This window comes from Lolium perenne, chromosome 1, assembly GCF_019359855.2.
Source record: "Lolium perenne isolate Kyuss_39 chromosome 1, Kyuss_2.0, whole genome shotgun sequence".
Taxonomy (NCBI): Eukaryota; Viridiplantae; Streptophyta; class Magnoliopsida; order Poales; family Poaceae; genus Lolium; species Lolium perenne.
Window position 1 is genome coordinate 66,999,404 of NC_067244.2, and position 17,368 is coordinate 67,016,771.

A 17,368-nucleotide genomic window follows, 5' to 3' on the forward strand; every position below is an offset into this window, starting at 1 on the left:
TGTGTCCAATGCAAACATATGCAGGGCCTTGTGTGTAAGATGTATAATGCCACATGTCAGCTCCAGATTGGTTTTGGAACTTTTTGCTCCTCTTATACAAGTTTTGGTACCGTTGTACCATCATTTGCAATTTATGGGGCTAATTTGCACCCCATGTGCAAGTTGTGGTACCACTAGTGTTATTAGCTCTTTTGGTATGCTCTTTATGATTCTTTTTAGTTGACTTGTTCATTTTTCTTTCCAATATGACCTATTTATTGGCAAACACTACAAACTTGACTATAATTCTGACAAAAATATGTAGGGGCTTGTGTGTAAAATGTATAATGCCACATGTCAGCTCTAAATTGGTTTTGTACTTTTTTGCTCCTCTCACACAAGTTTTGGGACAGCGGTACCATCATTTGCAATTTATGGGACTAATTTGCACGTCATGTGCAAGTTGTGGTACCACAAGTGTTATTAGCTTTGGTATGCTCTTTATATATTTTGAGTTAACTTGATCATTTTTCTTTCCAATACGACCGATTTACTGGCAAGCACTACAAACTTGACTAAAATTCTGGCAATATTTAATACGGCAATCATAGTACTACCTCCATTTCAATGACTCCATTTCAATGAATAAGTCGCACACGCATTTTCAAGATGAACTTTGAATAAACAAATTGAGCAACAAAATTTTAATTATATCGTACGTAATTGACATCGTTGGATTCATATTGAAAAAAGTTTTCTAATGATGCTAATTTTAAACCAATAAATTTTGCATACTTAGAGTAATTTTTAGTTAAAGAAAAAACATGTAAAACAAGGACGCCGAGTATTAAACCTTTTTTTAGAGTCATAGTCATCGGTTAAACCTGACGTACCCTAAAAAGGTCTGTACCAGTTCGCAAGTGGCGACACGCAGCCATGCCGAATGTCGCCATGGCCGGCAACAAGTTTTCGTCGTATCACCTCGCCGCCGCACTCCGCCGGGAGCATGACCCCGCCGCTGCACTCCGACTCTTCCTCAGTCCGCCAAACGCCGCCTCCACCCCGTTCCGCTACTCCCTTCTCTGCTACGACCTCATCATCTCCAAGCTCGCCGCCGCGCGCCTCTTTCCGGCCATGGAGTCCCTCCTCTCCAGCCTCCGCGCCTCCTCTCTCCAGCCGCGCGAACCCCTACTCTGCTGCGTCATATCAGCTTACGGCCGCGCTCGCCTCCCCGCCGCCGCTCGCCGCGCCTTTGCCCACCCCGCCTTCCCCGCTCCCCGCACCGCCCGCGCCTTCAACACTCTCCTACACGCACTCGCCGTCTGCCACACGCCCCTCCCCGAACTCCTTTCTGTTTGCCGCGACGCCGCCTTCTTCCCGGACGCGTGCACCTACAACATCCTCATGCGCGCGGTGGCTGCCACTGATGGCTCTGTCGACCATGCACGCCTCCTGTTTGACGAAATGCTACAACGACGGATCACCCCGACTCTTATCACGTTTGGCACCCTCATTGCCGCGTTTTGCAATTGCAATCGGCTCGAGGAGGCATTTGACCTGAAGGAGGCGATGGTTAAGCAGTACAATGTGAGGCCAAATGCTCATGTGTATGCCAGTCTGATGAAGGGTCTCTGCCAGCGGGGGGATGTGGACAAGGCGGTGAGGCTCAAAGAGGAGATGGCGTTGAGGATAGAGCTCGGACTGGATTCGGCCATTTACGCGACCCTCGTAAGGGCATTGTTCCGGGTAGGGCGGAAAGGGGAGGTGGTTAGTTTGCTGGAAGAGATGAAGGGAAGGGGTATTCCGGCTAATAGAGTGGTGCACAATGCAATGATCGCAGGTTTCTGTGAGGATGAGAGGGATTTGGATGCTGCATCTGCAGCGCTTGATGACATGCTGAAGAGTGGGTGCAAGGCAGATGCGGTGAGTTACAATACCTTGGTTGCTGGGTTGTGCAAGTTGGGGCGGTGGCGGGATGCAAATGAGTTGGTTGAGGATATGCCAAGAAGGGGCTGCCCTCCTGATGTGGTGACCTACAGAATGCTATTCGATGGGATGTGTGCTGCTGGGGAGTTTCATGAGGCAGATCAGGTTTTGGATGAGATGGTCTTTAAGGGGTTTTCACCAAGCAAGGAAGGTGCGAGGAAGTTCGTTCAGGGAATTGAGCGGGAAGGGGATGTTGTCTTGCTGGAGTCGGTGGTGTGCCGTCTCGCTAAGTTGAACGCTTTGGAGTCAAGTGGATGGGAGAAAGCTCTCAGCAGTGTGCTGAGGGATCCTGCAGAGCTGATGATAAATAAGCCTCTAGATTGTTTAAGATCACCTAAGTAGATCTCTGGATACTTGATTGGCCCTGTTGTTGTTTAATAACAATTATTATGATATTTTATCTACTAAAATCCCCCCATGTCTCAATATGCTAGCCAAGGCTGCCTATCAGGCTTTCCTACCAAATTCAGGTTAGTTCCTACCTGAAAGTTAACTTAATATTATTGATGACCATGAAGAACATCAAGACAGCTGGGCAGGGCCAAATACAAGTAAAATATTGAGGCGGGGTTCATTGATAATAGATGCAGTTCGGATGCAGGATGGATTTAGCACACCAGCGGGAGTATATTGGTAATAAAAACCGTTCATGCAAGCATATAAAAACCCTATTGAAGGTATATGTTGTTGTTTAGGATTCTCTGATATGGTTATGAAGATTTTCGTTTTTTACTTTTTTGTTCTCTTATTGACTCATTAATGCCTTTGCCTTGTACTGCTTCTCTGATATGCTCATGTAGATATTGTTGTTTCTACGTCTTGTTCATCAACTCATAAATGCCATTGCGTTATTCTAAATACCTTTTGACATCTCCACAGGCTTTATATACAGTCTGTTTTGTAACTCACTTTGAACTAGTATGTACAGAATAAAGACGAACATCGTTACTTATCTGTAAAATACCACATTGTTTCTGCTATGCATTAATAAGGGGTGTAATTTACGAGAATTAGCAAGTGCCAGAAAGAGTAAAGATATGGAGAAAAACACAGGACAACTTCTACAGAATTATAGGTATCATATCAATTGCTATGCCTTTCTAAACTGGAATGTTCCGTCGGAGGTTGTTCAAATAAACTACTCCACACTACCTACTTGTTTTCCACGTCCTTAGCACTCAGAACCTGGGCTGGGCAGTCTCTCTTGTTTATCTTCGGTAAACCAGTTGTGGATCATGAAGATCTTTTTTTCAGGTGCAGTTCATTAAGATTATTGGGCATCGGACTATGGACTACCTTGCTTCAGAATGTCCAGAACGACAGAAGACATCAAAACATTTGTACTTCTGATTTCTTGGTTAAGATGGCTGGAAAAATAGTTGAATATTCAGGCAAGAGGAGCACTCCTTCACCCTAATCACCTACTACCAGGACTGCTTGGAAGGAGGCTGCAAGTTAATGCCTATTTTAATACTTTTCATTCCTACTTCCTCCATTTCATATTAGTTGTCGCTGATTTATTTAATACAAAGTTGTACTGAATCAGCGACAACTAATATGGAACAGATGAAGTATCTATTAATCCTTAAACGACCTCAAAAAACTTCTTTTTTTCATAGAACAAAGCACTTTCTTTGCATATCGGTGTGTTTGAGGAAGATCGCAACAGAAGAACAATACTCAATACTCCGTATGTTGCAGGCATGAGAATATCCAGAATGGTGTCAAATTGCGATCTACTTTGTTGTTCCTTGCTCTTTCCGGTTCTATGTATGTAATAATAGTGCATGTGCTCGACTCGCGAACTCATTTGTAGAAGTACCCTCATCACCTGTTCAACTGAAGTGGATGTACAAACTAACAAACCCACCATGCAGGACTCAGATTTGAGTTCGTTTTGTTCTATTTTCAGGGTCATCACCCCTACAGTTTTCGATAAACAAATTAAGAAGCAGATCAACGGGCAAAGGCAATCGCATAAAGATCTTTGCAGGACAATTGTTCGTGGTAAAGAAAAACTGAGGCGTTTTTAGCAAAAGAAAATCTGACCGGAGAAACTAGGAAACGGGAGTTTGTTGAGAAACGGTAGAGTTTATCCGTTCAAGATGCTCCCAGGTACGTGGACAAACTATGATGCCCAAAACACAAATATAGCCATCTCCCTGTGCTAGATTACATACACATTTGTCAAATTAGCACCATTAACTTCATGTTTAGAGCTATACAAGGAATCAACAGCATCGTCCTGTTCTGAATCAAACACAGGGAGCATGTTGTCTGATCTAGCCTCCTACTCCGACTCCCTTCAAGATCATGTGCTATATGCATATGCCTTTGGTGGCTTATAGAAGAAACAATCTGAGTACCCCGCACCTTTCTATGTGATTGATACACTTCTTCATGGTGTATTCTCGGAAAAAAAATTGAGTACCTCGCTGAGTCCGAGTCTCAAATGTGGGTGGATAATGGGTGGCATGCTCGCCCGCACACCTTACCAATAGAGCTATGCTCTGCTCTCATCCAAAAGATGAAGTGAAGGTAAATCAAGTCAGTGGGATCTTTTGGATATATATCTTGGAAGCAATCTCTATTCTTTGTCTTCAAAATATCCTAAACCATAGGTGACGCCCAATTAATAGCAACCATCCTACGTTTTCTAATAGGGAATTGAAACATCTGAGTATTGAGTTGATGCATATTTTGTGGTATTGGCCTAAGGTTTAGAGGTGCAAAACATTACAACTCGAAAATTGTTTGCTACTAACACCCCCATTTACACCGGTTCCCCTCGTCGTTGTTAGCCTTCTAGTTGTTGGGGACTCGAAGGTGGGGGCACAACAAATCTATGCATGACTGGCAGTTTTGGCCTTTTGTGTGTCTTTATCATTTGTATCTCCATTGTGGAGGTGGTGGTCTAATGAATAATGCTCCCCTATAGCTCTACCCTCGCGCTTGCTTGGCTTTCACGCTCGTTGTCACTTGTCAAGGATCCAGTGGCTTATTGTTGCTTCCAATTTTGTCATATCGTTATCATGGTCTTTTCCCTCGGCGGTGCGTCAATAAAGAAGTGATTTGATAGCCCTCCTTCTGAGGAGTGTATCCACGACCACTATATGTCAATGACCTAAGATTCTCGTCCTTTATGGTGGGCTATTCATGCGGCGATCCAAAATCTCCGAGGTTAATCAAACCTCCGAGGAGTAGCTGGTCTATTTGGTTATTTAGAAACAACATTATTTTAACAAGATAAAAGGCACAAATCTTTTTGGAGGTTATCCTTTTGGATATAGATTGAATTCAACTATGGTCTTTCCTATTGCCATCGAATTCGCGTGAGTCTATGGCTACTGGATGTAACCGGCTGTTGATGGTTGCTCAAAATATATAGAATTAGGCTGGTTGGTGGCTTACTAGCAGACCGTGGAATGGATAGTTGTCATATGCCATGCCTTTTGTTGTTTCTTTCTCGTTGGTCGATATATATTAATCCTCTATTATTATTGAGTTGTAAACTGAATGCTATGTGAAGCTCGTAATAAAACAATCTATGTGCATCGATAATGTAGTTGCCCGGTGTGCTTATCCCCCATTTCTAGAAAAAAACAACTAACACGATGGTGCTTTGAGTTTCGGCAATAATTTCCATCTCTTACCTCTACTTTTTTTTTGGGCAAAATTTCATACCTCTTCTAGAAGCTAGATGGGTTATATTCAGCATGGACCTCGAAGACCAGAAGCTCAGGAGTCCGGTCCAGCAAGTTGACTGGTCTATTTGGTTTTTTTTTAAACAACATTATTTTAATAAGATAAGAGGCACAATTCTTTTTTGCAAATTATCCTTTTGAATATACATTCGCGTGAGTCTATGGCTACTAGATGCAACCGGCTGTTGATGGTTCCTTAAATATATACAATTAGGCTAGTTGGCGGCTTGCTAGTAGACCGCCGGAATGGATAGTTGTCATATGTTGTGCCTTTTTTTTTCGTTGGTCGATATGTGTATTGATCCTCTGTTATTATTGAGTTGTAAACTGAATGCTATTTGAAGCTCGTAATAAAAAAGTCATGCATCGGCAGTTGCCCGGAGAACCAACTTGAGATTGGGTGGTTAGGAGGATGGTTGTATCCCCAGTCCATCAGAGTTCAAACCCTAGGTTTGACATCTGTGTGTCTCATAAAGGCGGAATATTCATTCAGTGGGAGGCGACATTTCCGTTGACAGCGAGGTGTCTGTGGTGACTTCGTCAATTTTTCAAGATCCAATCCGCCAGCTCAGTCTTTCGAAGGTGCTCATAGGGGTAGGGTGTGCGTGTGTGCGTACATAGGGATGCGTGTATGCGCGTGTATGTGAGCGTCTACGTTTGTACTGTGTTTCTTAAAAAAAGATGCAGTTGCCCGGTGTGCTTATCCCCCATTTCTAAAAAAAAAAACTAACACAAATTTCCATCTCTTACCTCTACTCTTTTTTTTTTTTTTTTTTTTTTGCAAAATCTCTTACCTCTATCTTTTTTTTTTGAGAACAAACTCCAACCCCCTTTATTCATTCCTACCCAGAATGTTTACAGGAAATGAAAGAAACGGAGGTATGACTCCCAACCAAACATGGCGGCCCGCTTCAAGCGACGTTGCCGAGCGCGCTAGACTATGAGCTTCGCCATTCGACCGCCGGCTCTCATGGCGGAAACAGAAACCTCCCCGCTGTTCGGCCGACGTCTTGATCTCCTTGAGCACATGACTGAAGAGCCCCATGTTGTTGCCCTTCAGGCCTTGGATCACTTCCATACAGTCCGAAGCCACCATGACCCCTTCCACTCCCAGGTCCGCCGTGAGCGCCAAAGCTTCGCGACAAGCCATAGCTTCGAGGCAGCCAGGGTGTGTAATCCCCTCAAAGACCACCGCCGAGGAACCGAGGTAAACGCCCGCATGGGAGCGGCAGACAGCAGCCACAGCTCCTCTATTAGATATCTTTGCAACAGCGCCGTCCGTATTCACCTTGCTCTGGTTCTGTGGAGGAGGTATCCATCTTGGTGCCACCGGAGGGTGCACCTTTGCTACAGCCGTAGCTCTCGGTTTCTCCGACAAGGATAGATCATACAAGAAACTCTCAATGAACTGATGCGTCGCCTGCGGGCTTTGATAGATGTCTTCATGGATTGCTTTTCTCCTTGCGTGCCAAATAGCCCAAAGGGTAACAACCAGCCGAATAAAGTCATCATGCTCCATCGTCCGCATCATCGAGAAAAGCCATTGCCGGGCAGCAGGCTCCGTCGAGATGCACATATGTTCCACGATTGTTGGGTACCTCTATCTAGAAGCTAATGCGTTAAAATTCAGTATGGACATCGAAGACCACGAGCCCAGGAGTCCAGTCCAGCAAGCTGACTGGGCCGGATAACCTCAACGGCCCAGCTAGCAAGAAAGCATGAGCCGAGCTCATATCCTAGCCGTCCATCCTTCAATCGGACCGCTCCAAGTCCCCACGCCATTCCGTCGAAGCATCCCGCGGCGCTCCTTATATAAAAGCCGTGGGATTTCTAGGGTTCCGCCGCCGCAGCCACACACCACAGCACCAGCTAACCCCTCTCTTCCTCGGCTTCCTCTCCGCCGGCGGCCTCCCCGCTCAGATCACCATGGTGAGCTCCTCCTCCTCCTCACACGGCGGGAACGCTCGGCATTTACGTTTGTGTCTTGATCATTTTCGTTCACCGGCGATGTTTCCTCACGTTCCTGGTTCTCGCAGTCGACGGAGAAGAAGCAGCTGAACCCGATGCGGGATATCAAGGTGCAGAAGCTCGTGCTCAACATCTCCGTCGGCGAGAGCGGTGATCGCCTCACTCGCGCCTCCAAGGTATCATCAATCCCCGTCCCAACCATCCGGACACGAGCTCCTCTATGATATAAAAACCATTCGATGTCGCTTCACTTGCGTGCTGTTTAGATCTACAATTGCACAATTCACTCCAAATGAAAACTCACATTTAGCTTGCTTTATTTTTAGAGGTAATCTTCATTTGTACGATTTTTCTTTATCAGGTGTTGGAGCAGCTGAGCGGGCAGTCGCCAGTTTTCTCAAAGGGTAAGATGGTATCCACGAGCTAAAGTTTGCCTGATGATAAATTTCAAATTTGGAGCTGTGTCAACAAGCTAGTGGTGCTCACTGGCGATGGCTGTTTCATCTTTGCAGCTAGGTACACTGTGAGGTCTTTCGGCATCCGTCGTAATGAGAAGATCGCTTGCTACGTCACCATCAGGGGTGAGAAGGCAATGCAGCTTCTCGAGAGTGGGCTGAAGGTCAAGGAGTACGAGCTGCTCAGGAGGAACTTCAGTGACACTGGCTGCTTTGGGTTTGGTATCCAGGAGCACATTGATCTTGGCATGAAGTAAGATGGCCTTCCTGTACTCTTTGTTCTTCTTTCAGTTCAGATGCGCCAGTTATCTGTTTAGCCAGTGTATTTAGTTTAACTTGGTTAACTTGAGTATAAGATAGTGATATGTGTTTGGTTGTACTTTGGCAAGCATTGCAACATAAAGAATCTTGTGTGACAAACATGCTACTAGTCGAACATGACATGGAATTATTAATTCGCATGTTTGAAGAATTCTTTATATGTAAGCATGATTGGAATACTGTTTTATATCCTTAAAGTGCTTCCATGCTTTTGTTCTGAAGCTCTCTCTATCGTGTTTGCTGATGTTCTGAACATGACATGGAATTATTAATGCTCATGTTTTAAGAATCCTTAATATGTAATCATTAATTCATGATAAGTAACTATGATAAGATACTGTTTTGTATCCTTAAGTTTGCTTCCCTGCTAAAGTTCTGAAGCTTTCTCTATCTTGTTGTGTACGGTAGTGCTTGTTACCCAGTACAATTTCTATTCTTCTGCCTCTTAAGTTAGGGATGTGTTTCATATATTAATTTGTTCGTTTCAAGCAATTAAATGGAATGTCCTCATTTCTGGGAGTTAGTTTATATCAGTTATAATTTGCTGTCAAAACTCTTGACCATTTTCTTAGAGAAGTGTTTTGTGATATTGCGTTTGCATGCTATGTGGTGATGCCCTTAATTCCTGTTGCTTAATTTGCTGGAATAATTCTCAGGTATGACCCGTCAACTGGTATTTATGGTATGGATTTCTTCGTTGTTCTGGAGCGTGCTGGATACCGTGTTTCTCGTCGGCGCCGTTGCAAGGCCCGCATTGGTATCCACCAAAGGGTGACCAAGGAAGATGCCATGAAGTGGTTCCAGGTCAAGTACGAGGGTGTCATCCTCAACAAGTCCCACGCGAGTTAGTAATCTTTTGAGTGAAGAAGTTATCCTTCAGAATTCTAGTCATTCAGAGTGTCTTCTGGATCATGGAATCATATGTTTATTGGATACAAAGTGCACTGTCAATTTTGCCTCTGTTTGAGTTGACCTGCGTTTATAATTCCATCAGATCCTTTCTTTGGTCTCATTTTCCCAATCTACTGTTTCATGAATTCTTTGCTAGCTGATGTTATTCAGTTTACTTGCTCGTATCATTTTTACCAGCAATAGGCCCACAACTATAAATGTCAATCTGATTGTGCACGCATTTGTTACCAAGTATAGAAGTATAGACGGAGAAAAATCCTGAGTTCCTAAACATATTTATACGTGCAATCACAAAGATGCATTCTAACATGCCGGGTTGAGGAAGAGGAAGCGCAGACTACGGCTTGCAGTGAGATGTAGGGATGTAAATGGTACGGATAATTTCCGCTCCGAATCCGCATCCGTATCCGTTTTTGAGGATATGGTATGCATTTTTAGAAATCCGCCGGATATGGATATGGATGTGGATAGTGATCAAGCGGATATCCGACGGATACGGTAGAGGATATGGTATTGATACTATCCGACGGATACGGATTATCCGCCATTTTTTGCGGATTATCCGAGGTCCACAAAGAGGATAATCCGAAAAAACTATCCCAACCCTAAATATTTAGATAATATATTTAGTTCATCGGCCAAACTATGTATTCTATTAGCACGCAATTTGCTTTGTTGTACGAATAAGTGTGTACATTTAGCCATAGTCTATAATTACAAACATATTTTACATAAAAAAACATACTTCTATTTTTTTTTATGTATATTTTCTTAATAATCCGCATCCGATCCGAGTCCGGTCCAAATCCGCTCCATATCCGTAGTCCGATATAATCCGCATCCGAATCCGCATCCGACCATTATCCGCTCCGATCTGAATCCGTTACAAAAATATGGTAAAGGATATGGTAAGAGCAATATCCGATCCGATCCGTTTACATCCCTAGTGAGATGATTGAGGAAGATGAAGTGCTTGCAGTGGATCAAAATCTGAACAGAATAAGAATGGAAGAAATAAATATATCAGCCTAGATGGCTAATAGCTGAACCAAAAATATTGTACCACATAACACCAGTTTAAAAAATAAAAAAGATGCATTCAAGGCTCTCATAAAGCAATACATTTGATTTGCAAATGCAGTACAAGAGTGGGTTTTGTACACCCACGTGTAGGTGTGTAGGTGTATGTTTTTGTCATCGATCATTGTGCTTAGATTCGGATAAAGAGAGAAGAAATATTTACATCTACCATGGTGGGCACGAATCTCTAGAAATAAATAGACAACGACGGAAACAACCATACCCATGAGTGGGTGTACAAAAGTAGAGAGAAGTTCAATTTATCCCTAAACTCGTCTCAGTTCAGATTACAACCTACGACCCTCAATTTTACTTTAGTTCAATCTTCAATCCTGAATTCTATAAACCGTTTAGAATTGAACCTTCTACCCTTTTTGATAAGTTTTGAACCGGGTTTTCTTTGCAGTTAGCAGGTTTTCTCCATATATATTGTGCCAACTCATCAACATACATGGTACATGTACTTCCTCTCTCTCCATATCACAGCCCACCATTGATTAGAAGATTTAGCTTGTATGAATCGCTACCCCAGGCGGCTCCATCTTTTTCTTAATCGGAGTTCTGGGATCACCTCATGCCTCATCATGATCTTCCTCCCTGGAATGAGACCATGGCGACTACAAAGGGGTGCCTCCATCAGACAATAACACACGGCGTCTGCCCTCTACATCACCAGTCGTGCCCAGCCTTCTGCCACGGGGCAACCACCACGCAGCGCATCGAGCCGCGTGGGAGGCATTTTTATTCCGGCGAGTGAAGAGTTTAAGCTGAAGCATAGAGTTGAAGATGAAGAGTTAAAGACACAAAATACATATACGCACTATTTTATCAATACAATAAATTACGTGACAAGAAAAACCGGCTTTAGACAATGAAAGGGGTGATTCTGAACCGGTTTTAGAATTCAGGGTTGAAAAATGAACAAAAGTAAAGTTCAGAATTATAAGCTAAACTTTGAGACAAGTTTAGGAGGTAAATTGGACTTCTCTCTACAAAGTATATACAATACATATAGCAGTTTATTATTTATACTCTTAAGAAGTTATAAACAGATGGAGAAATGATGTTATCAGCTACACATGTAAACAGGAGAAAGAATGTCTTTTAGTGTGATATGACAGTACCGAGGTTATCAGATAATGGCATCACATTTTCAACATCATCTCTCCCAGAAAATGGTTTGCTGTCAGGTAGAGGTTTGTATAGCAAAGTACATCCATATATATAGTATGTGTAAGCACACTTCGGAGAAAGTCTCCCATGACATGAAAACCTGGGTGACAACAAAGGTGCAAATTTGTTAACAGTGCGACATAAATGAAAAATAGTGCACTCTGGGATAGAGCTACAAAAACAATACTAGCTCCACTACCATCTCAACAAGAAGGTCTGATCTATGCACACTTCTGATTTGCCTTTTTTGTAATAACTGCCTGGTGTGTGTAAAAATTATGAATATTGGTGTGCCCACAAATTATGGATTGTAGTTTCTTCAAGTAGCAAAAAAAAGTAAACTGCAGTGTCATTAACTACTAGAACAGGAAAACTAGGGTTTAGGGTTTAGTTTCCATTCACCCTCCTCCTTCCCCCATTCCCTCGCTTCGCTTGTCTCCATACTAGCCTGTTGCAACAGCAGATCCTGGGCCGCTTCACTGATCTCCGAGGAGGACATTGGTAAATATGGCATTATTCCCCCAGCTTGATCTGAAAAGATAGAAAAATATAATGCTTACTGTCTTACCAAATGATATGCAAAGCACGACCAAGGCAAACATACATATCGAAGTGTCCCTTCAGGGACATCCAACAAAATGGGAAAATACAAAGAATGTAAAAGCTAGTGCAGGCTTAAACTCTGAATAGGCTAACAGTACCTGGGGTGTAGAAGCTGCTGTATGGAAAGGCATGGGAGAAGGTCGGCAGCTAAACGTATGAGCAGTTCATGCGGGTGGATAAGAGTAATAAACTGCTCGGCGGAAAAATAGAAGGAGATGCGGTTTAGACAAAACTCCTGCCCAGCCCATTGATTTCTCTCTAATTTTTGAAATTTAACTGGGCACAATCTAGATGAAGGCTATTAATTCCAACATTCTTGACGTGTACCAGACTACCAGTGGACACTGATTCACGATGGTACATGTTGGTCGATTATGTTAGGCTGTTCGAATGATTCTGTACCTTGTTAACAGTGATAGATTATTAATTAGTCGTTTCTGTGTATAATTTGTGCACAAACTACAGCACTAAATCGTGCATTCAAAATAAGTAATCACATGTCACATAAATTTCGAACATCTAATGTTTGCTTGGAAGCTTGAAACCCAGGGTCTAGGGGTCCAAAATAATGCAAGAGAATAAATAGTGCAGTAGAAACCTGTCACATATTGAAGCTGAAACTGAATACCATGCGGTTATGTCTTGTCCTAAGAATCATGCCCTGCGTCTAGCCATGCCAGAGTTCTGGGATATCCCCAAGGAAGAAGAGCTAATATATTCCGGGCATGATTGGGTGCTTAACGTACTTGCAAATCAGAAAGAAGACACGAGAAGCCAACTTCATTTTATTTGGTGGAGGGCATGGCACCTAAAAATGGAGCTCAAGAACGGAATAGGAAAGGGAAATGTAAAATTGACCAACAAATCCCTAAGGAGAACAAGCCAATGATGGAAACCAACAATACCGTTTGTGGTGTAAACCGCAACCAGGTTGCTTTAAAATAAACACTGCTGCTTCTTTCCTAGCTGAAACAGGTACTGGACATTGGGGCGCTATTGTTCGTGACTGGAATGGGAAACCAATCCTCTCGGCCTGGAGCCCAATCGATCGCCGTAGTAATGCTGCTGAAGGTGAAGTCATGAGATCGCCGTAGTATTGCGGCGAGTCTTAATATTCCCACTATCCTTGAAAGTGGCTGACAGTATGTGGTTGACTGTGTCTCCAATCGCGTGCTGGGCAGATATCAAGCCTGCTTAATCGTGGATGAAGCGATCAGCGTGGCTTGTAAAGGTCCATATAGTTGGGAACATAGCAGCTTACATTTTAGCAGCTCATAGCCGGTCTATGTTAACTAGTGGTGTGTGTGTAACCCGAACGAGTTTGAGTTAACATATAATCATCATCTTTCAATTTTTCCTCGAATCGCTTATCAGCCCTCCAGGGCCCCGAGGCCTTCTAAACCCTGGAAAAAAGCTCCCCTCGGTCTCCTCTCCCCTGCCGCTGCCCATATCCAGGCCATTATTTCCAATCAGGAAGCAGAAAAATTGCAATAGAGCTGTGTGAAACATAGTAATTCGACTACTACTCTGCCAAGTAGAATCCCTACAGAATCCTGAAGTGCATAGCATGGAAGTGGTCTCCCCTTTTTTTAGCCCCATAAATAGTTTGCAATGCTCAACAAAAAAACAATTAGGATGGAGCAATACAGCAGTGAATGCAAAACAGCCAGTCTAAAGAAAAGAAAATGCCAACGAATAGTAGAAATTGCAGAAAGCACTTAGTTGCATAGCAATGGCTCAAGCCAATAAAAAGTAGATAAACCAGTTCCTTGTCTAAATTAAAGTTGAACCAATAGAATGACACTTGAACAACTATACAATAGAAGATGTCGAGAAAAGCATCAAATTTGAACCGAATAACAAAATATTCATCGATGAGTTTGTCTACATGAATATGACCCAAGCAAACATGTGTTTCGTCTAAAAAAGCATTACACATCCTGTCGAAGACATGCAGGGAAAGATACTATTCAGTACTCAGTAACAAGAATGATATAAAACTGCCTACGAAAAACAAGGGAATAAACAAACCTTCCTTGGATGCATAGCTGACAGCACCATTGATCACCAAAGAGGGAGGTCTGCTTGTAAATATGGCCAGATCATAAGGCTATATGCAGTTTGGACATAGATCTTTTAGCATGTGTCAAAGACAATAGACTGGTTACTAAAAACATACAGTTCAGTCTGAATAAAAGAAGCTTGAAACAATGCTCTGCATCAAAATGTCCAGTCTCCGTAAAGGTAGCTTCAAACAATCCAGTGCATCAAAATGTTCAGTCTGTGTAGAAACTGGGACTGTAATTCATGGAAGGCACTGAGAAAGTACCTTCTTCCATGGCAACCTATCAAGGTTCATGGCACTCCTGTGAATTTACTGGGCTTTGTATTGAGACACAATCCAGAAGATCCTACCTCAGGTGAAAGATATTAGAATGCTAAGTAGAATGTGATCCCCTGAAGATAGCTTACAAAATTTTAACCAAATGACTAACATCAATCATTTTATGGGAGGTCCTCACTTTGGTGGCAGCAACTAGATTTCAATCATAATAGTGATAGTCCAGACCAATTTAATTTGATTGCTTGCCAATGATTTCTAATTTGGTGGTTGCTGGAGAAAAGAATTAACGGTGTTCTGCCAAACAGTCTAACGTTGCCGCAACTCCTCTAAGCAGAGTAATCTTGCAAACAAGAGTCAAATTGATTCAATCATTCCAGGCATTATTATCATAGATAAAAGCTTGTCATATGAACAATTCAATACTAGCTATTTTTTGTGAAAAGAAGCTGCAAGAATGCAAATATAATGCAAGTAAAGGAATAAGTGTGTGTTCTGCCAAACAGTCTGGTGTTGTCACAACTCCTATAATAAGCACAATAATTTTGCAAACCTCAGTCGGATTGAATTAATCATACCCGGCATCATTATGGTAGATTGTTAGAATCTTAGTGGATATGAAATATTTAACAAATAGACTATAGAGTTTCCTTCAAAAACACACTACAATTGCATATTGTTTGAGTGAAGATCACAAAACATTACATGGCATCAAATAGGGATATGGAAAGCATGACTGGAGGCTTGATTGCTTGAAACAAATGAAGAAACATGAGAGGACTTGATCAGCCAAAAACCAGTTGGCTAGGAACTATTGAAGAGGAAGAAACCCCATCCATGATCTGGTTCAGCAGGGCGCCCTTCTCCTCTTGGGTCCACGAGTATTGCTCCGTCACCAGCTCCCAGTCCCAGTGCCCCTTGTCCCGAACATGCCCATCCTTGAACAAGGCGACATGACACAGAGCTGTGCATACTTCCACAACAAATTTGACAAGATAAAGCTGCCTCTCCATTGCTTGAAAACCAACCATCACAAACTCTTTCAAGTGATCATGCCGAAGCATGGTGGGTTGCCAGGGTATCTCATCGCCAGGATCCGCTAAGGAGGGATCAAGGTGTACATGAAAGGTGTGGAGGTTAGGCGCTGTCTCAAGCAGGAGACGGGGCCATGAGACATCCCAGGACGAAGGCACATCGGCGACCAACAGCCGCCTGAGGTTAGGTAAAAATGTGGCTGGGGAGCTGGACGGCACGATCCATCTGACAGCACCAGTGAACCTGATAAGCAGGTTAGTAATTTCCCTGGTGTGTCGAAAAAACAAGCCAATCTGCGCCTTGAAGATGTTCACGAAGTACTGGGTGAATTTTCCCAGATTGTCGCCGAAGCCCAACTTGAGGTTATATTGTGTGAGGCAGGGAAATGAAGCTGACTCAAACAATACTCTTGTTTCCAGGGAGGCTAGCCTCTCGAGACAGGGAAGGGCCCTCATGCATAACCGTATGAAGTGGCACTTGTCCAGAACCAGCTCCCTTATCTGTGACCTGGGGGCGTCGACGACAATTTGGTCTCCGCACTGACATGAGATGAGATGCAGCACCTGCAGCTGCGGGCACGAGGTGAAGACGCCCTCGTAGGCTGCCTCTGGTGTCGATAAGGGCATGTCTTGCAGGACGAGCGTACTGAGCGCGCTGTACTCGTGCAGGGGCGGCGGCACGCAGCCTCCAAGCTTAAGGCTTTGCAGTCGTGACGCACGGGGTTCCTCACAGAGGCCATGGCTGGGAAAAGCGTGGACTTGCCGTTCCCCGTGAATTGGCTTGGCAAGAACCTCGAGAGAAACGGCCCCCCAAGCATCGATGGCCTTGGCCAGGAGACGGTTGATGCAGGCGGTGTTGTGGGTGGTGAAGAACTCGAGCCTCAGCTTGTTGACCCGCCGACCGTCATGGCCAGCGTCCAAGAAGCTCTGGACGGATCTGACCAAGGAGCGCATGGCGCGGCGCTCGAACCGCCGGATGTTAGGCCTGATCTCCTTCTCCGAGGTCTGCCATCCGTACTCTGACTCAGATCCGTTGCCGACGAAGAGCCATTTGTGATAGCGCGGCGGGAGTATGTCGCCGACCCTGAAGTCGAGGTCGGGGAGCTGGCGGGGGAGGTGGGCCCAGCGCCTAGAGAGCGTCCCGGCGCCGAGTGCCGTGTGGGTGTCGATCTTGCGCAGGAGGAGGAGGAGGAGATCGTCGGGGAGCGCGCTGATCCGGTCTTCATGGCGAGCAGGCCGCCGTCGAAGGATTGGACCCCTCGGGCGCCTGGCCATAAGCGCCGACTGCAAGTGTGTTGGGATCCAGTGGCTGAATTCAGCGGAGGGCCTGACGAACGGAAATTCAATTCGGCTCCGGGTGCGTATGCTCCCTCTACCAGAAAAACATATTTTGAAATGTCAAAAAATTTGGATAAAAAATTCTACATGTACATCTCCATAATGTATGTGCATTCGCTAAGTTTCACGAAAACCCAATATTTTTTGTGGTCTATGTAAAAAGGAGAAGCTTTATCTTGTGAAAAGCATTATTTTTAGCACTGAATTTTATCTTTTTTACACACGTCACATGATAAGTCAATTTTTTATGAAACGACTTTCTGAGCGCGTAGCACGTGAAGATGTACGTACAAATTTTTTGTTTCAATTTTTTTGAAATTTAAAATGTACATAAGATGCATTTCAAAATATAGGGAGCATACGCACCCATGTTCCAAAACACCACTCCCGCCTGACGAACCCCTATTCAGAATTCTTGCGTCTCTACTCCACCCACACCCCCAAACAGGCGCCGCCCCAAATAAACGCCAGCGC

At 43.8% G+C, this 17,368-nt stretch overlaps 3 protein-coding genes across 3 annotated transcripts; 2 read left to right on the forward strand and 1 right to left on the reverse strand.

Annotated features, from left to right (window-relative positions):
* The first annotated feature begins 873 nt into the window (after positions 1-873).
* LOC127295928 (uncharacterized) lies at positions 874-3,704 on the forward strand. Its single transcript, XM_051325966.1, has 2 exons — positions 874-2,642; positions 3,220-3,704. Exon 1 carries the CDS (start codon positions 916-918, stop codon positions 2,305-2,307), a length of 1,392 nt encoding a protein of 463 aa, XP_051181926.1. The 5' UTR covers positions 874-915; the 3' UTR covers positions 2,308-2,642; positions 3,220-3,704.
* Positions 3,705-7,439: 3,735 nt separating this feature from the next.
* LOC127295953 (large ribosomal subunit protein uL5) lies at positions 7,440-9,425 on the forward strand. Its single transcript, XM_051325986.2, has 5 exons — positions 7,440-7,598; positions 7,706-7,813; positions 7,999-8,041; positions 8,150-8,345; positions 9,070-9,425. The coding sequence occupies exons 1-5, from the start codon at positions 7,596-7,598 to the stop codon at positions 9,260-9,262; spliced, it is 543 nt and encodes a 180-aa protein (XP_051181946.1). The 5' UTR covers positions 7,440-7,595; the 3' UTR covers positions 9,263-9,425.
* A 789-nt stretch (positions 9,426-10,214) lies between these two features.
* LOC127295938 (uncharacterized) lies at positions 10,215-16,879 on the reverse strand. The gene is made up of 3 exons (XM_051325978.2): positions 12,280-16,879; positions 11,530-12,109; positions 10,215-11,172 (listed from the first exon to the last, which is right to left on the reverse strand). Exon 1 carries the CDS (start codon positions 16,829-16,831, stop codon positions 15,308-15,310), a length of 1,524 nt encoding a protein of 507 aa, XP_051181938.1. The 5' UTR covers positions 16,832-16,879; the 3' UTR covers positions 10,215-11,172; positions 11,530-12,109; positions 12,280-15,307.
* Positions 16,880-17,368: the final 489 nt, after the last annotated feature.

Coding starts and splice junctions, on each gene's coding strand:
- LOC127295928 (XM_051325966.1), top strand. CDS start 916: ATGCCGAATGTCGCCATGGCCGGCAACAAGTTTTCGTCGTATCACCTC.
- LOC127295953 (XM_051325986.2), top strand. Junction 7,814..7,998: donor GCCTCACTCGCGCCTCCAAG/GTATCATCAATC, acceptor TTTCTTTATCAG/GTGTTGGAGCAGCTGAGCGG. Junction 8,042..8,149: donor GTCGCCAGTTTTCTCAAAGG/GTAAGATGGTAT, acceptor TCATCTTTGCAG/CTAGGTACACTGTGAGGTCT.
- LOC127295938 (XM_051325978.2), bottom strand. CDS start 16,831: ATGGCCAGGCGCCCGAGGGGTCCAATCCTTCGACGGCGGCCTGCTCGC.